General features: G+C 34.1%; 1 protein-coding gene across 1 annotated transcript; it reads right to left on the reverse strand.

Moving 5' to 3' along the window:
* Window positions 1–8,843: 8,843 nt before the first annotated feature.
* On the reverse strand, window positions 8,844–15,411 carry LOC123705456 (RNA polymerase II subunit A C-terminal domain phosphatase SSU72-like). Its single transcript, XM_045654234.1, has 2 exons — window positions 15,137–15,411; window positions 8,844–9,570 (listed from the first exon to the last, which is right to left on the reverse strand). The coding sequence occupies exons 1-2, from the start codon at window positions 15,197–15,199 to the stop codon at window positions 8,986–8,988; spliced, it is 648 nt and encodes a 215-aa protein (XP_045510190.1). The 5' UTR covers window positions 15,200–15,411; the 3' UTR covers window positions 8,844–8,985.
* Between the last annotated feature and the right edge of the window lie 836 nt (window positions 15,412–16,247).

A 16,247-nucleotide genomic window follows, 5' to 3' on the forward strand; every position in this document is an offset into this window, starting at 1 on the left:
CGAAGTTACCTGAAGTTCGTTCTGAATATGAACGTATGCGCTCCTCGCGAAGTTGAACGAGTGTGTAGTGTAGCACCGCGGACTTCAGTCAACTTCGGCCGAGTACTTCGCCGAGGAACTTCGCGAGTAGTGTGGAGGAGGCATAAAAAAAAGACGTGTGGCACTCGGGGACTGCCGCGGTAAAGCTATTGCGTAGCATGCCTTCAAGCCACACCTCCGTGCCCGTCGGAGTAGGGAACGTGAGGTTTTTCGTTACGCAATTTCTGGATTCGGTCCCCGCGCTCAAGGCCCGCGATAGAAGCTACCTATGCAATAGCTTAAAAACGAGGAAAACAGGAACGCGTGAAGGTAAATTTATATCGAATGCTCAAGTCTACGGCGCCTTGATATTGTAAAAAATATTGGTTGTCTGTAAAGTCGGTTTACTGACGATCGTTAAACGTGACAACGTCCGATTGTGCTTCTTTGTCGCTCGTTCCGCGCTCTCGCTCGCACTTCAAGCCTTACATGGAACGCCTCAGATGAGTCAGAGCGAGGTAACGCCGCATGAGTCATGTTTTTTCGTGCGTGCAGCCGGCTTTATCGAATTATAAGACGTTGTCACGTCAAAAATCAAACTTAACTATAAGCCAACGCAATCAAAAGATACAGGGCCCGTAAATTTCCACATTCGCAAGGGATTCCGGATTAGGGAATCTAAATCTACAGGTACTTCCCATTTACACAGGTTCTTGAAATTTGGTACAAATTAAAGTTCTTATAGCACAGATAAAGGAAAAATTACTAAAAAAATATAAATTTTATAGCAGTTAACAACGTAATAAAAAAAAGGTCTCGCACTTATTCGGTTTTTTTCTACTTAGGTGGTGGGAGTGTTTAATGTATTTTTTTATATTTATCGTTTTATTTAAAAAAGTTATTAATGTAATTTTCCTAATTAGCTACTTAAAGCCTTTTCGATATCAATTTAATGTTTTTTGATATCTGTTATAGGTAGTTACAAAATAATCACCTGTGCACACTTAACGATTACACCCGATATACCTATTTGAAAATTTCAAAATCGATTTTCATTAACGATAAGAACGGTATAATCACAATTTAGAGTTCAAGAAATTTTACTTAAGTAACACACACTGTCTCTAAAAAATAAATAACCTAAGTAGGTACGTTCTCAGTCTGCGTAATTTTTTTGAATAGTTTAATATATACTTAAGTAGGTAATCCATTTGATTGTAGTACCTAACTAACTAGGTAACTACTTTGCAGAGTTACGTTTTTTTCAATAAACCTTGTAAGTCATAAATTATAATGCTCCAAATTCTACTAGGTAGTATGCGACAAGCACGAGGTATGTAGCCAGTAGGTATACTTAGTATTATTTGGAAAGACGATCTTTTTAAACAACGTCATGTTTTTTATTAACCGACTTCAAAAAAAAGGAGGAGGTTATCAATTCGGCCGGTATATATTTTTTTTTTTTTTTTTTTTTTATGTATGTACACCGATTACTCCGAGGTTTCTGAACCGATTTACGTGATTCTTTTTTTGTTCGATGCGGGATGGTGTCGAATTGGTCCCATAAAAATTTTATTCCGCTAGGCCTAGTAGTTTTTCTTTTATGAGCATTTTTGTCTGTACTCGATGACTTAATTTCAATGTAGCAAGTAACTTTGATTCACTTCCCGGTAACCGATTGAGCTGAAATTTTGTATACGAATGTAAATTGGATAGCGATGAAACATTATCATGACATGGAGCTGATCTGATGATGGAATCGGAAGGTGGCCATAGGAACTCAGTAATATATTGACTCAACTTTATCGAGTTTGGGCTCGTTTGATTCGTGTTGAAAAATACACTAAAAAGTATTAAATAAAAATAACTGCGTTAAAAACAACCGACTTCAAAAACGGAAAAGTAAGAAATAAAAAAGATTTGATATTATTAATTACTACATATTATTTTTATGTGCTATTTATTAAATAGGTTTGAAGTCGGTGCCAAACACTAAGCACTTAGTATTAAGCCCATGCACCGACATCAAACCTTTTTAATAAATAGCACATAAAAATAATATGTAGTAATTAATAATATCAAATCTTTTTTATTTCTTACTTTTCCGTTTTTGAAGTCGGTTGTTTTTAACGCAGTTATTTTTATTTTGTATGTTCAATCACATTTTCGGCAATTGGAAATAGATATAATATATATATTTATTTAGTTCGAAAGGGAAACCAGGAAAACCTAACTGTATTATTGTGAAATAAAATATTAGAAGTAAATTTTGACCTAATTTACTAAACATTTTACCTACTTACCCACTTACGTTACCGGTTTGCGATCGAGCAAAACATTGGTTAGGTACTTAGTTACTTAGGTAAGTAAAAATGTTTATCATCTGCTGTTATTATTAAACTGATCTGATGATGGAGTAGGAGGTATATAGTGGAAGTCCTCAAGGGTTAACAACAAATAAACATAATGAGGGTTCCGAACCACAAAAGGAAAAATCGGAACCCATATTAGCACTTTGTTGTCCGTTTTTTCTCAGGAACGCGTGGAGATATCAAGCTGAAATTGTATAATGAATCCTCATACTTAACTACGGTCGTTTGAATCTATACTAATATTATAAAGCTGAAGCGTTTGTTTGTTTGTTTGAACGCGCTAATCTCGGGAACTAGAAAAATTCTTTCTGTGTTAGATAGCTCATTTATCGAGGAAGGGTATATATCATCACTCTACGACCAACAGGAGTGGAGCAGCTAGTCTGTGATAAAATGAAACTTATAGGTATGCCAACGCAATCAATAGATACAGCCGCTTATGCTGCAATTTTTGGCATATTTCGACATTCGCAAATTTGTATTGAATAATCAAGTCAACGGTTTGTAGGAGAGCCCGTGGGAGATCGTCCTTCACAGATCTGATAACCAGATGAGATGAATTTTTGACGTGACAAGTGACAACGTCTTATAATTCGATAGAGCCGCCTGCACGCACGAAAAAACATGACTCATGCGGCGTTACCTCGCTCTGAGGCGTTCCATGTAAGGCTTGAAGTGCGAGAGAGAACGCGGAACGAACGAACAAAGAAGCACAATCGGACCTTGTCACGTTCAACTATCGTCAGTAAACCGACTTTACAGACAACCAATTTTTTTTTTATATTTTTTATTAACAAATATGCTTATAATTGCTTTCCTATCAAAAAGTGGTCATGACTATTTTTAATTAAATTACCATAATATCAATTTTTTTTCATCACCTTCATGCTTTTGATAACCCAATGGAATTTATTTTACTGATAGTTTTTGATACACAGAATATGCATAAAGGTATGCTTGCCTACTCATTTCAGTGTATAACTGGCAAGCAAGTGTAAACAGGTAAGTCATAATAGGTGACTCCATCGATTGAGTGAGATAACTTATCGAAAGTTAAATTTTAGTAAGGACGATCTCCCACGGGCTCTTAGACCAGGTCGCTTGAAGCTATGATAAAATTTAACTTTATAAGACAACACAATTAAAAGATAGGTACAGCCTAAACCAACTACCATTTTTCGCATATTTCAACATTCGCAAATTTGTATTGAACATTCAAGTCTAAGGTTTCTTGAAGCTGTAATAAAATTAAACTTATAAGACAACTGCAATTTCTCGCATATTTCGACATTCGCAAGTTTTCGCAAATTTCGACATTCGCAAGCAAATCAAAACCTACAGGGTATGTGGGGTGCGTGATAATGACAGTTTTTTACAGGTCCTTTTAGTGATGCACAAATAACCACACACTCACAGTTTATTTATCGTTTAAAAAAATTGTTATTTTCATTATGGGATGTATCAATAAAATAATATATATTTTTAATCACATTTATTTTCTTTGACACCAATCTTAATTTTACAGTCTTATAATTTAACATAATCAAAAATACAGAAATCAGCAAGTCTCACTCACATCCAAAACATTATATATGAAAATACAATTTCTTAAAGTATTTAAAAATTAATAATGTAACATTATTTAAAAAGCTTGTAAAAATTGGGCAATAAATAATACTGATTAAGTATACATAGCCTCCAAAAAGTATTGTTTCAATAAAAAAAATATTAAGCTCAAAGTTAAACTCAGTACAGTCCATTAAATATATATTAAGTTTCTACTTTCTACTAGTTTAACATCAACATCAACAAAAACATTCTTAACATTTTTGAGAAGTAGACTTAATAGTGGATATTTTTCCAACCATTTCCAATAAAGAAAGAGATCAAGAGAACCATGGAAAACCAATGGTTTGTTATAATCAATATTGCACTTAAATCTAAGATACTCTTAACTTTGGGATCCTACGACATTCAGTTTAACTTACAAATGTCTCTCTTATATCTAAAATTGAATGTAACTCTGCATCTTCTGCATTAAATAATTGATTGAAATACAATCTTAAATACCTTAATTTCACTAATTACTAAATCTACTGTGTATTCAGTATTACAATAGTGGTTAACATAATTATGATATAACATACATGTTTAGTTTCATGCTCAAAAATGCGAAGTTGTACATAATTGAAACTAAAATCCATAAGTATAAAGAAAAATAATATGTCGTACGGGAATTAACCAAACAGAATGTGAAAGACAAATAAAAAAAATCTAATTCAATTTAGAAACTCAAGTCCATTATGAGTATGTTTTAATAAGGTATAAAAAGTCTGTAATGTGTTTCAGTGTGCAGAGGAAGTTGGGGGAAGTTTTAGCCCAAAAGCTTCTGAGTAACAACATAAGGCAAAAAATCAAAGACCGCACTTTGTTGCATATTTGTATGGAACACTTAAATATTTGTTTTACAAAAAAAAAAAAAAAAAAAATGTGCGAAAATAATTTTTTTATAGATGTGCTTATAATTATAAAATATTTGTAATTCAATTTTTTTTGATCAGTAATTATGAGTTTTAATTAAGAGTTTATTTTTCGAAAAGAATAATCAACTTAATTCTGAAATGTGTTGTTCATAAACCTTTATGACTTCTTTCATTCTGAATGTATATATATGGTTAAGACCCGATTTCACCAATATTTTCTAAATCAGAGATTTATTAATCGAGCTTCAAAATAAACATGTATTTTAACATCGTTGTCAACTCTTCAGGTCCCAAGAAGGAAATCTAACAGCCGTTTATCAAATCGACCTTTAACTGAGCGACTCACGAATCATTCATTCGTATTTTAAACCGCCCGAAACAAAATGTCATAGTTGACAATGCCATAGTTTCGCACATTAGGGCTATTTGTTCTAGTTGTATAATAACTGTCATGTTCGGTAATTCCACTAAATCGAGATGTTCTGATACAGTACAAAATTTAATAATCATGTAGTAACTTTTACGTTTACTGGTTTATATGTCAAACGATTTGGTCGTTACCATGGTTACAAATGTTTGATGTTATTTGGAGATTGTTTTGTTGTGATTTTTCTTGTGTTATTTTAATTTTATTTTGAGTTGAATAAATACAATAATGTTGAAGAAAAATCGCGGTTCAATTTCACTTGGTAGAAGGTAAACTGGATCTGGTTGAAATTACGAAAAAAAATTCGGAGTCCGAAGGAAAGTGGAGAGATATCTCATACTAGAAGAGCAATTAACAAGAAAAATAAAGACAAAGATAAAAGAGCAGTAAATTAATAGTAAATTCTTGTTCGTAATAACCTAGTATCTAGTTGTTATAACCAATTTATTGAATGATGTTGATAGGTACAATCTAAAGGTACAATAAAAATGTTTTATAAAAACACAAGTTTTATTTATTTAGGTAGGTAACTAACATGAAAAATTACATATTTCTATAACAATGTCACATTTAAATTAAATTAGGATCATCATCATCGTCAGCCCATATACGTTCTCACTGCTGGGACATGGGATTGGTAGTGCTAACTTAAACTTAAACACGGTAAGGGATCAGGTCATTCATCACGCTATACAGGGTTACAGGTAAAGTCGATGTAGATCCGTTAAGGGCATGTAGTACACATTATTTCTGAATGATTTCACTATGTAACCTCCCATCCTAAACTTAACCGTTTTCGAGATATTCGAGTTTTAATTTTTTTTATGAAAATGCCCAATTTTTCGGCTATTCAATTGAATATTTTGAATTTTTTTGACTCTTATGATTATTTTTTTGGTTTTTTACATGAAGAATGAGATGCTTAATTACCTCAATGACTAAAATTGCACGTAAGTTAACTAAATAGGTCATAGTAGACGATAAAAACTTAAGAAAATAAGTACAAATTATAAAAATATATTTTTCTTTTCTGGATATCTCAAAAAATTATTATGGCACTTGCTCTGCAGATGTGCTTAAAAACATCTACATTTTATCAGCTATCCAACGAGGTATAACACTCTAGGGTATTTATTAACCTCAAAGGTGAAACTTAGTTTCTAAGGCTACATGGCAGTCAGAATAAATAGCCCTTATTTAATCTTATTAATTTGACTTAAGTTCAGCATCATCATTTCAGCCTACTGGCTTCCACTATTGAACATAGGCCTCCCTCGGCTAGGTACAACCTTCATGCATCCATCGATATCCCGCTATCCTGACCTAAGAGATCATTCAGTTTTATAGCATTTTTTTTGTTCACATCGTCGATCGTACAAATAATGACCGTACGCCAACTATTACTTGAGCGTAAGTGACTAGTTACTGGCTATTGTTTGGAAAATAACGTAATCGGTGCGTTGTTAACGCTAGTTGGCATACAAAGTCACTCACGCTCAACTCATAGTTGGCGTAGATCGTCGGTGATTGTAGTAAGCTAAATGAAACAATAAATCAGTTCAAAATAACATTTATTCACCTAATGTTTTTGAATAAAATTTTATAGTTCATGTTCTACGTGTCCACCTCTATTTCGCACAAATTTTCTCATTCCTTCACGTAGTCCACTTTTCACTACACCATGTGGTTAATGTTCTTCTTATGTCGTTAGCAGCATTTCAACAGCACACAAGCAGCATCCTTTCTTTGAGAACTTCCACTAACGATATGGGGTTGGGCTCACTGTAAACGAGGCTCTTCATGTGCCCCCATACATAAAAATCAATGGGGGTCAGGTGGGGACATCTGGGTGGCCAGTGTAAAGGCCAACCTCGTCCAATCCATTTGTTAGGATAGTTACGTGTCCAACCATTCCCTAATGCTTCTTCTGAAATGAGCAGAGCAGCCATCATGTTGAAACCACATGTCCCGCAGTAATTGTAATGGGAGATCATTAGTAGGTCACCTAAGTCACACACATAAGTCGTGTGGGAATCCGAAAGCACAATAATTCGCATCTACCATGGACGAATCGCATGAGCAGACTAAAATGGATGGCAAGCAAACAAACGACCAAATACAAAACAATGGGCATGTTGTATCCCCAAACTTGTTTTTGCACATTATTTTTCTCACTTTCATCTGCATAAATCGTAAGTTTTCTCGCTCACACGCACCGGATTAACTTGAAGGACAACAGCCGAGGGACCCGTTAGACCTACTACCTTAACCTTTTCAACTGTGTTTTTTTCTATGAGTTTAAATACAACCCTAGGTTGTTATACCTCGTTGGATAGCTGATAAAATGTAGATGTTTTTAAGCACATCTGCAGAGCAAGTGCCATAATATTTTTTTGAGATATCCAGAAAAGAAAAATATATTTTTATAATTTGTACTTATTTTCTTAAGTTTCGATCGTCTACAATGACCTATTTAGTTAACTTACGTGCAATTTTAGTCATTGAGGTAATTAAGCATCTCATTCTTCATGTAAAAAACCAAAAAAATAATCATAAGAGTCAAAAAAAATTCAAAATATTCAATTGAATAGCTGAAAAATTGGGCATTTTCATAAAAAAAATTAAAACTCGAATATCTCGAAAACGGTTAAGTTTAGGTTGGGAGGTTACATAGTGAAATCATTCAGAAATGATGTGTACTACATGCCCTTAACGGATCTACATCGACTTTTCCTGTAACCCTGTATATACCACGCTATCTTATGATATGTCGGTTTCCTCACAATGTTTTTCACCACTGAGCCATCACTGCACTGCACTACAATAAGCAGTTGGTCTGTAGGTGAAACTGATTGATTCCTAAAACAGAATTTAAAATTAAGATAAGTAGGTACATTTCATAATCATGAGGAGGCCTGAGCCTTACCTGAGTAGTGGTGAAGTTTACATTTGAAGTACCTATATTGGTATTCAATACTAGATTTGACATGACTCACAGGATTATTATGGTTTAATTGAAAATAATACAGTATGTAGGAAGGAACCTTTTATGCACATAAATATAAATATTACCTCACGAGATAGTTTTACTTACAGATGCGACGGTTATTCGAGTTTATCTTCAATTAATTGCAATATTTCCAAAACCGATTGTTTTGATCAAGGTTTTGATAAACGAAATCTTGTACTAAAATCAACATCATCATATTCTACGAAACAATGACGACCTCTTCATAAATTCTGGGCCGTCGCGTTCGCACTATATAATCCAAATTATACAAATCATCCAACACATCTTCATTTTCAAAAATAAAATAGTATGCAGAGTCCATCTTGACAGCAAGAAAACATCAAATCATTTTTTCTAATCGCTTGTTAAAAATTTAAAGAGCCTCTATGCCAGTAATTAAATATGATGCCGTGTTAAGGAAACTAAACCTCGATTAGGTCATGGTGGGACACTCTCTTACATTGATGTCCCGTTAAAAGAGTTAACAACGTGTTAAACTAACTAACAGAGCTTGGTGAAACTGGGCCTAAACATTCTTAGAGTTGATATGTGGCTTTTTGAGATCAAACAGTAAATAGATATCAAGACTAGAATAGATAAATAAAAATGTATGCTATACATAAACAAAAATATGAGAAAAGCAACTAAAAAGATCTTTCCGGCATGACAGTGCATCTAATAAAACATGATACAATCCGATACATGTTTCCTGCATTTCCTTTGAAAAGCCTTAAGAATAGAATGTAGTTCCTTTTTGTAATCTGAGCTCTCAGTTAGTTTTGTGGCAAGGTCAAGGATGAGATAAGATCCCAAAGTAGCTTCCTCAAGATTGTCTTTAATATCAATATTTATGATATTGACGGGTTTGTTTTGTTCAGGTTTCTTTAAGACAAACCACTCGACGACCTGATCAAAAACTCGTTTCTCGCAAGTTATAATAATATCAAATCTATCAGTAGAATCTTGGAATCTCTCTGGACAGGGTTTTAGAGTCTTGTTTCTCATGAGCATATTCAAAACGGAGTTCTTCTCATAATATTCTTTATCTTTTTCAAGAAGGTCGTTATATATGTCCTTGTAGGAAACGCCAAATTCGTAGCAATTTGGTTTGTTCCCTCTACCCGGTAGTTTTACCTTGTCTCCAGTCCCAAAAGATTTAACTTGATAACCTCTGCGGCTCAGGACGGCGTGAGCCTCCATACTACGATTCATGTTGGATGAACAAACAACGGCAAACTTCAATTCATCCTGCATGATGGCCTGAAGAAAATTGGGGAGATAGAGTATGCTACATATTTTATAGACTTGCTATGCTTGTGGCATTTATATAGTCTCAGGAAACCTACCAATTACCAAATGGTGAATGAATTTTTAAAATAGGTCCAATATTTATTGAGATTAGCGCTCAGTAGTAGCATTAAAATAAGGAAATAATTAAGTACATAGTATATAACAGAAATGCCTGTGAATAAGTTGTACTTAATTTAGAACCTATATTAAAAATATACTAATAACTACGACAAAGAGCATTTAATGAAGTTATAAACGATGGAATTTTCCATGAAATTTTATCGATTCAGAACCAACGAAGAGTTTTTGGGGTTGACTTTAGAAACTTGCGGCACGAATTTCGGCGTGATTTTAATTTTTTTCGATCGATTATAATGCCCCGAAACATACATTAGCGGCTTTTCGTGCGGAAACGTGTATTTACAGAGAAATCTTAATTTTAATCTTTGAGGTTATGTTCAAAATTGTTTGAGTTACATTAACAAAACTACAAGAATTGTGTTTGAAAGAGATGACAAATGTCAATGTACATTCAAAACCATAGTTCCTTCATAGTTAATTTAAAAGCATGTTGCTGAGGGACAACAATTCATATTGATTATTTACGAGTAGTATATGATTGAGACAACATGGGTATGTTCACAAAAAAGTTAATCACTCAGACCTAGACAACCCATTTGTTGCCCCTGATGGGACTCATACTCAAAGAATTGAGTCCCGGTGGCGTGTTGTAAAAAGATTTTTTAAAAAAGATAACTAGGTATAACACCAAAACTTCGATGGTATTATTAAAGAATATAATATGTGGAGACGCTGGGTGGAAAAAAATAAAATGGATCCATTCATTGCCCTTGTAAACATGATTTGAATAAATAATTATTAAAAAAAAAAATTGTATGTATATTGCACACAAATTGTTAGTACCGTAAAATGCTGCAACTTTGCACGGATTTTGACGTTTTTCTTCGATAAATCTTTAATCGTTAAGAAAGTCGTATGTTTTTTCAATTACTGTCCAATATTGGACTTTAAGCTATAGGAATACATTTGCTATTAGTAAAAAAAACACTTATATAGCACCAAAAAATTGCTTTGAAAACGTAGGCAGAGTTGAGGTAAAAACTACAACATTGCCTGTCATAATATCTTTTTAAATGAATAGGTATTTTGGTAACGGATTTGACACCCATATTGCCATGAAGTTCTTTTCCACATCAGACTTCACTGAATAGCACAAGAAATTTTTTTTTACAATGCTAGGCAAAGTTGTGCATGTTTCTCTAAAACTCCCATACAAAAGTGAGTTTGGTGTAGGGCTGCCCCAAAGGAAATGCAACAATTTTTCTTAATCAATACATATAATAAAATTCTAGAAAAGCGGTGTCTGTACAATGAAAATATGGAAAAAAAAATTAGCAGGTGTTATTACTAAATCGATCCCAAACCCAAAACTGTAGTTAAAAATTTTTTTGTCTGTTTGTCTGTATGTTCGTGCACGCTAATCTCAGAAACGGCTTATCCGATTTAGATGCGGTTTTCACTAATATATTGGAGTAATCTTCATTTAACATTTAGTGTTTATTTCATGTCAATCGGTTCGTAAACAAAAAAGTTATGACCATTTAAGTATTCACGGCGAACATTTGCTAAGGCATTCTATTTATTGTACACTGTACAGTGTAAGATATAAGTTATCTGTTACAGTTATTCCTATAAATGTCCACGAAAGTCCCCAAGGGTGGGGGGAGAATGGGGTAAGCTGAAGTAGTAGGGGGGAAGGGGTCAAATTAGAATTATGTTTTTTTCTAGGTAAATTTTAAACATAAAATGTCCTTTAAATTATGTCGTATTATATTTTTAACTCCCGACGCAAAAAGATGGGTGATGAGTGTTTGACAACTATATGTGTATAATATATGTTTGTGCTACCGTAGCTCGCTAACAGGTAATCCGAATTTGATGCGGTTTTTTTGTTAGGCAGCATATTTTCAGACGCTGGTTCTTAGATAAAGTGTATCAAAATAGGTTCATCCATTTATTATATCTAGGTATATAGGGGTAAAAGTGAAATGAAAGTGAACGACCAAATGAAAGTAACAATAAGTCAAATTTTAGTTCATCCATTTATTTGATATAGGTATAAAAGTGGTAATAAAAAAATGAATTTTGCCAAATATACTCAAGTGACATATCAAATGAAAGGGCATGACGTGTAAAGTATAATTAGACATATTTAATCAAAATCGGTTCATCCATTTATTATACCTATATATGGGTAAAAGTGGGAATGAAAAAAACGAATATTGTCAAATATACCCGTGACATATCAAATGAAAGTGCATAACGGGTGAAGTACAGTTAGTTATATTTTTATCCAATTCGGTTAATCCATTTATTAGATTACAGCGGTAAAAGTGGAAATGAACAATAATCGAATGTGGTCAAATAATATACTCAAGCGGGGCATATGAAAGGGCAAAGTGTGAATTAAAATTAATCATATTTTATCGAAATCGGTTCATCCGTTTATTACATTTAGGGCACTTTAGGGGCGACAGTGGGTATAAATAAACCAAATGGAGCATCAAACGACAGGATATGACGTGTACAATGTACATATAGGTACAATTAGATATGGTTTACATCAAAATCGGTTCTGCCATTTACTAGGGGTGGAAAGGAAAGGGTTGAAAGTCTGTGAAAGAAGAGGAGATATGGGAGCGAGAGGATAGCCACACCCTGGAAATTTTGAACACTACTCAAAGCCACATAGGCCTGGCCCTTGGAATTTTTCTTTCCTAAATATACCACTTCTTTTGCCACTGTGGTCCATTACAATTTGGGCACGGTTACGGCCCAAATCAATATGATGTAGGAATGTAATATGGAGGTACTTACATTTGATAGTTCGGTCTCGCTCACTTGAAAATATTACATGAAAATAAGAAACCGAAGTTTAAAAATTTAAAAATTAAAAAAAAAAATCCCAAAGCAACGAAGATAAAGGAATAAATCATTTTTCAAACTTCCCGACGATCTTAAAAATTAATTACCATTATAAAAAAAATTATAGAGGTATATAATATGATATTATATTATGATAATGTTGGCATGGCAGCCCCGACGACTTTATTTTTTTTTTTTATAAATATTTAAAATGGTATTTATTTTTAAAGATCGTCGGGAAGTTTGTGAAATTATTTATTCCTTTTTCTATGCACTTTTCTTCGTTGCGTTGGGTTTTTTTTTATTTAATTTTTATTGCACGGTCTAAACGGTTTAGTTACTACAGGCGTGAGACAGGAAAGATCTGATTTGGATTTGGTGCTGGATTTGATAAAAACTGAGTATCGATTAAGCTGATCAGTTGCTGCACGATACATTGTTAATAACATCCATACAAGGAAGGAAGAAATTTGCTCGCCTCCCCCCCCCTGGTGCTTAAAAATAATATGACATAATTTAAAAGAAATACATAGAAAATTAATTAGGCATTTATTTTTTTTATTTTTTAGCTCAGTTCGGTAATAAATTTTACTATCAGTTCTTTTAATTATTTATGGTAGTACGTGTTTACTCAATAATTAAGTTAATTAGTAACTACTATGCAGTCACTATTCCACGCGGACGAAGTCGCGGGCACAGCTAGTATTCAAATATATTTTTAATAAATCAAATTGTTGTACTTAAATTTTAATCACATTTTTCATAGGAAAACAAATATGTAATAATATTAGGTAATAACATTATTTTAATGTTGGTACCTATTACGTATAAGTAATAAAAATTACAACAGCAGCCTGCAGTGAGATCAACAAATAGTTTTCCAACATTTTCCATTAAAAACCTGCGATCGGTCATTTTTTTTTTCTAAATAATTGTGCAGAACAATACGCAAGTCAATCATACTCAATTGACAACCGAACTCTGCTGATAAATTAACAACCTCAGCAATATGCTTTTCTTCTTCTGCAAATAATTTTGTAGGATGGCCCACAGATTTTACATGAAGATTCTTACATATTTTGTTAAGAATAGTAGGTACGCCTAGGAATACCGAATTGCTTCTCCGCCTCGTATGAAGATATTTTCTTACATGTGACTAAATCTACCGCCACATTCAGCATCTCCTGCGAATAATCGGAGTACTGTCTAGCCCCTGGTTTTCTTCTACTCTTGGGTGGGTTGCTCATGTAATCATAAGTACTATAAATGACTTAAAGAAAATTAAATTGGACATCCTTAATTTCTGATGATGATAAATAAAGAAACAATAGTTCTAGCTTCTATAAAACGTTGTTAGATCAATTACAAAAAAAAAAACAATTATTACACAAGCAAAACCAGGGTCGATTAAGAGTTTGTTGAAAAAATTAAACGGGGCAGCCCTAACCCTAGATAATGTTGAGTAAAAAGTTGCGAAAATCTGACACAACTTTGCCGACCATGATTTAACGGTTTAAATTAAGATATAATACAGAAAAAACAGTTAAAATACATAAAAGAGCATATTTTCTTTGCTATATAACATAATACGCTAGAAAATAAAGCATAAATATTCACAAAATGAAATTTTCCTGAGAGCCGGTAAAAAGCGAGTATCCGCACTGACAATGAAACGGACTCTGACAGTTTGTTATCTAAAATTTGGAGTGACGTGTGATCGAATGTTGCCATACAGATTGCCGACTTGCTTTTAGTAATACCATAGACAATAAAAAACATTTCCCAGCGGGAATAATTTAACTTTTTTGAATTTAGGCAATGTTGAGCTATAAAGGCAATGTTACAGCATTTTACGGTAACGGAACCGAATCTGTCCACCCTGAATCCACGTGGTACTTGTCTGTCATACACTAGAGTGTATTAAAAAAGTCGGAGGCGCGGAGGAGGCTGAGGCTGGTCGCCAAAGGCGACCAAAAAGCCGAAGCTACGAAGGCGAGTGAAGACTCCTGCTTGCAACAAGGTACACGGGGGCAAGCGCCACGTTCTGCAGCGCCGGAGCAGACAAGAAAGCCCATAATCTTCGATATATTTCTAACAACATCACTACATAGTATAAAACAAAGTTGCTTTCTCTGTCCCTATGTCCCTTTGATGCTTAAATCTTTAAAACTAGTTACGCAACGGATTTTGATGCGATTTTTTTTAATAGATAGAGTGATTCAAGAGGAAGGTTTGAGTATATTATTTATTAGGTTTTAGACAAAGCGGGCGTAGCCGCGAGCGGTAAGCTAGATTATAAATATAATCTCAAAAAAAAATAAAAAAAATAGAAAGGGGAGTCTCCCCCCTCCCCTCCCCCTTAATTCGTGCCGCAAATTTCTAAAGAAATACCAGTTTTTGGCGTAACTATTAACTATCATATAATTTTTACGAAAAATTAAAATATAAACATGATTTTTAAAAGAGCAACTTCAGAGTTTGTTACTGGCTCTTCTCTCTAGAAACTGCTTTCCGAAGCGGTAAATATTAAACTAAAGTATATAAGATACTGCAGCATATTTCTTAAATTAAAAGAAGAAACTAAACCCACCTGAGTCCAATGATCAATTGGAAACACTAAACGGCAAACGTTTCCTTCACAAACGACACTCATGATGATATGGAGTATGGACAGATCAAGTTGAGCTAAATGATATACCAGCGCACGTACCGCAGCAAACAGCGCAACAGGCAATCACAGATTAAGTACCTAGGTACCTAGTTACCACAGCGTACAAGGAATGAAAAAAGATTATGATGCCGGCTGCGCAAATGGCAAACGTCAATTACAGAATCATTGATTAATGCACAGAGCAACTAGCAAGTAACGATTAATGCATAGATGCAAAATTGCATACAAATCAAAATGTGAATCATGAACGTATTTGCCATAGACAAGTATTATGGTGATAAGATACGATCAAATGGCTTGATGTGAGCTTGATCCGCTTCATCAAAAAAGATGAGGGTAACACTAGGCATATGCCTACTGTGTGCCTACATAAAATTAAAATAATTAAACGAATTTCCAATGTGTGGATAAACTCACAAGCGCGATGATGCCAAGCGTACCGCCCACGCCAGCGCATTGGCGAATGCACTTGCCTATGTGATAATGTGTAGAGCACAGGTGTAGAGGCACAGTGTAGAGGCTACATAAAGAATAGACATTGAACGCACGCGCCAGCGACGTCTGAAGATACACCTAGTTATTTATATTATGTAGGTACCAAAAATAAAAAAGTACTTTTGGGTAAAATTGTTTTTTTTTTTTTAATATCATCCAATAAAACCACAAAAATCATATCAAGCCACTGTGCCACATGCTCTGAATAACGAATCATAAAGTATTAATAGACGTTCGAATATGGTACTTACCGCACCGTGACCTTGGTGCGCTCCGGACCATATTCGATTATGTGTACAAATGCAATATTATTGACGGTCCACTCGGTTCGATGGTTTTTTCTTCCGAACTTGGTGCGGACCGTGCCAATTCGCATCGGACCGGACAGCGCTTTAGTCACAGTTCTACCGCCAAACAAAACGGACGTCGGTCGATCGTCATCAATGGCGATGGCGTCGGATGACGTGGCTATTACTGAAAAAAGATTATTAACCCTTAAATTGATTTCGTCCGTTTTAAAGGACATAGTATTTAC

This window comes from Colias croceus, chromosome Z (genome assembly GCF_905220415.1).
Source record: "Colias croceus chromosome Z, ilColCroc2.1".
Lineage (NCBI taxonomy): Eukaryota > Metazoa > Arthropoda > Insecta > Lepidoptera > Pieridae > Colias > Colias croceus.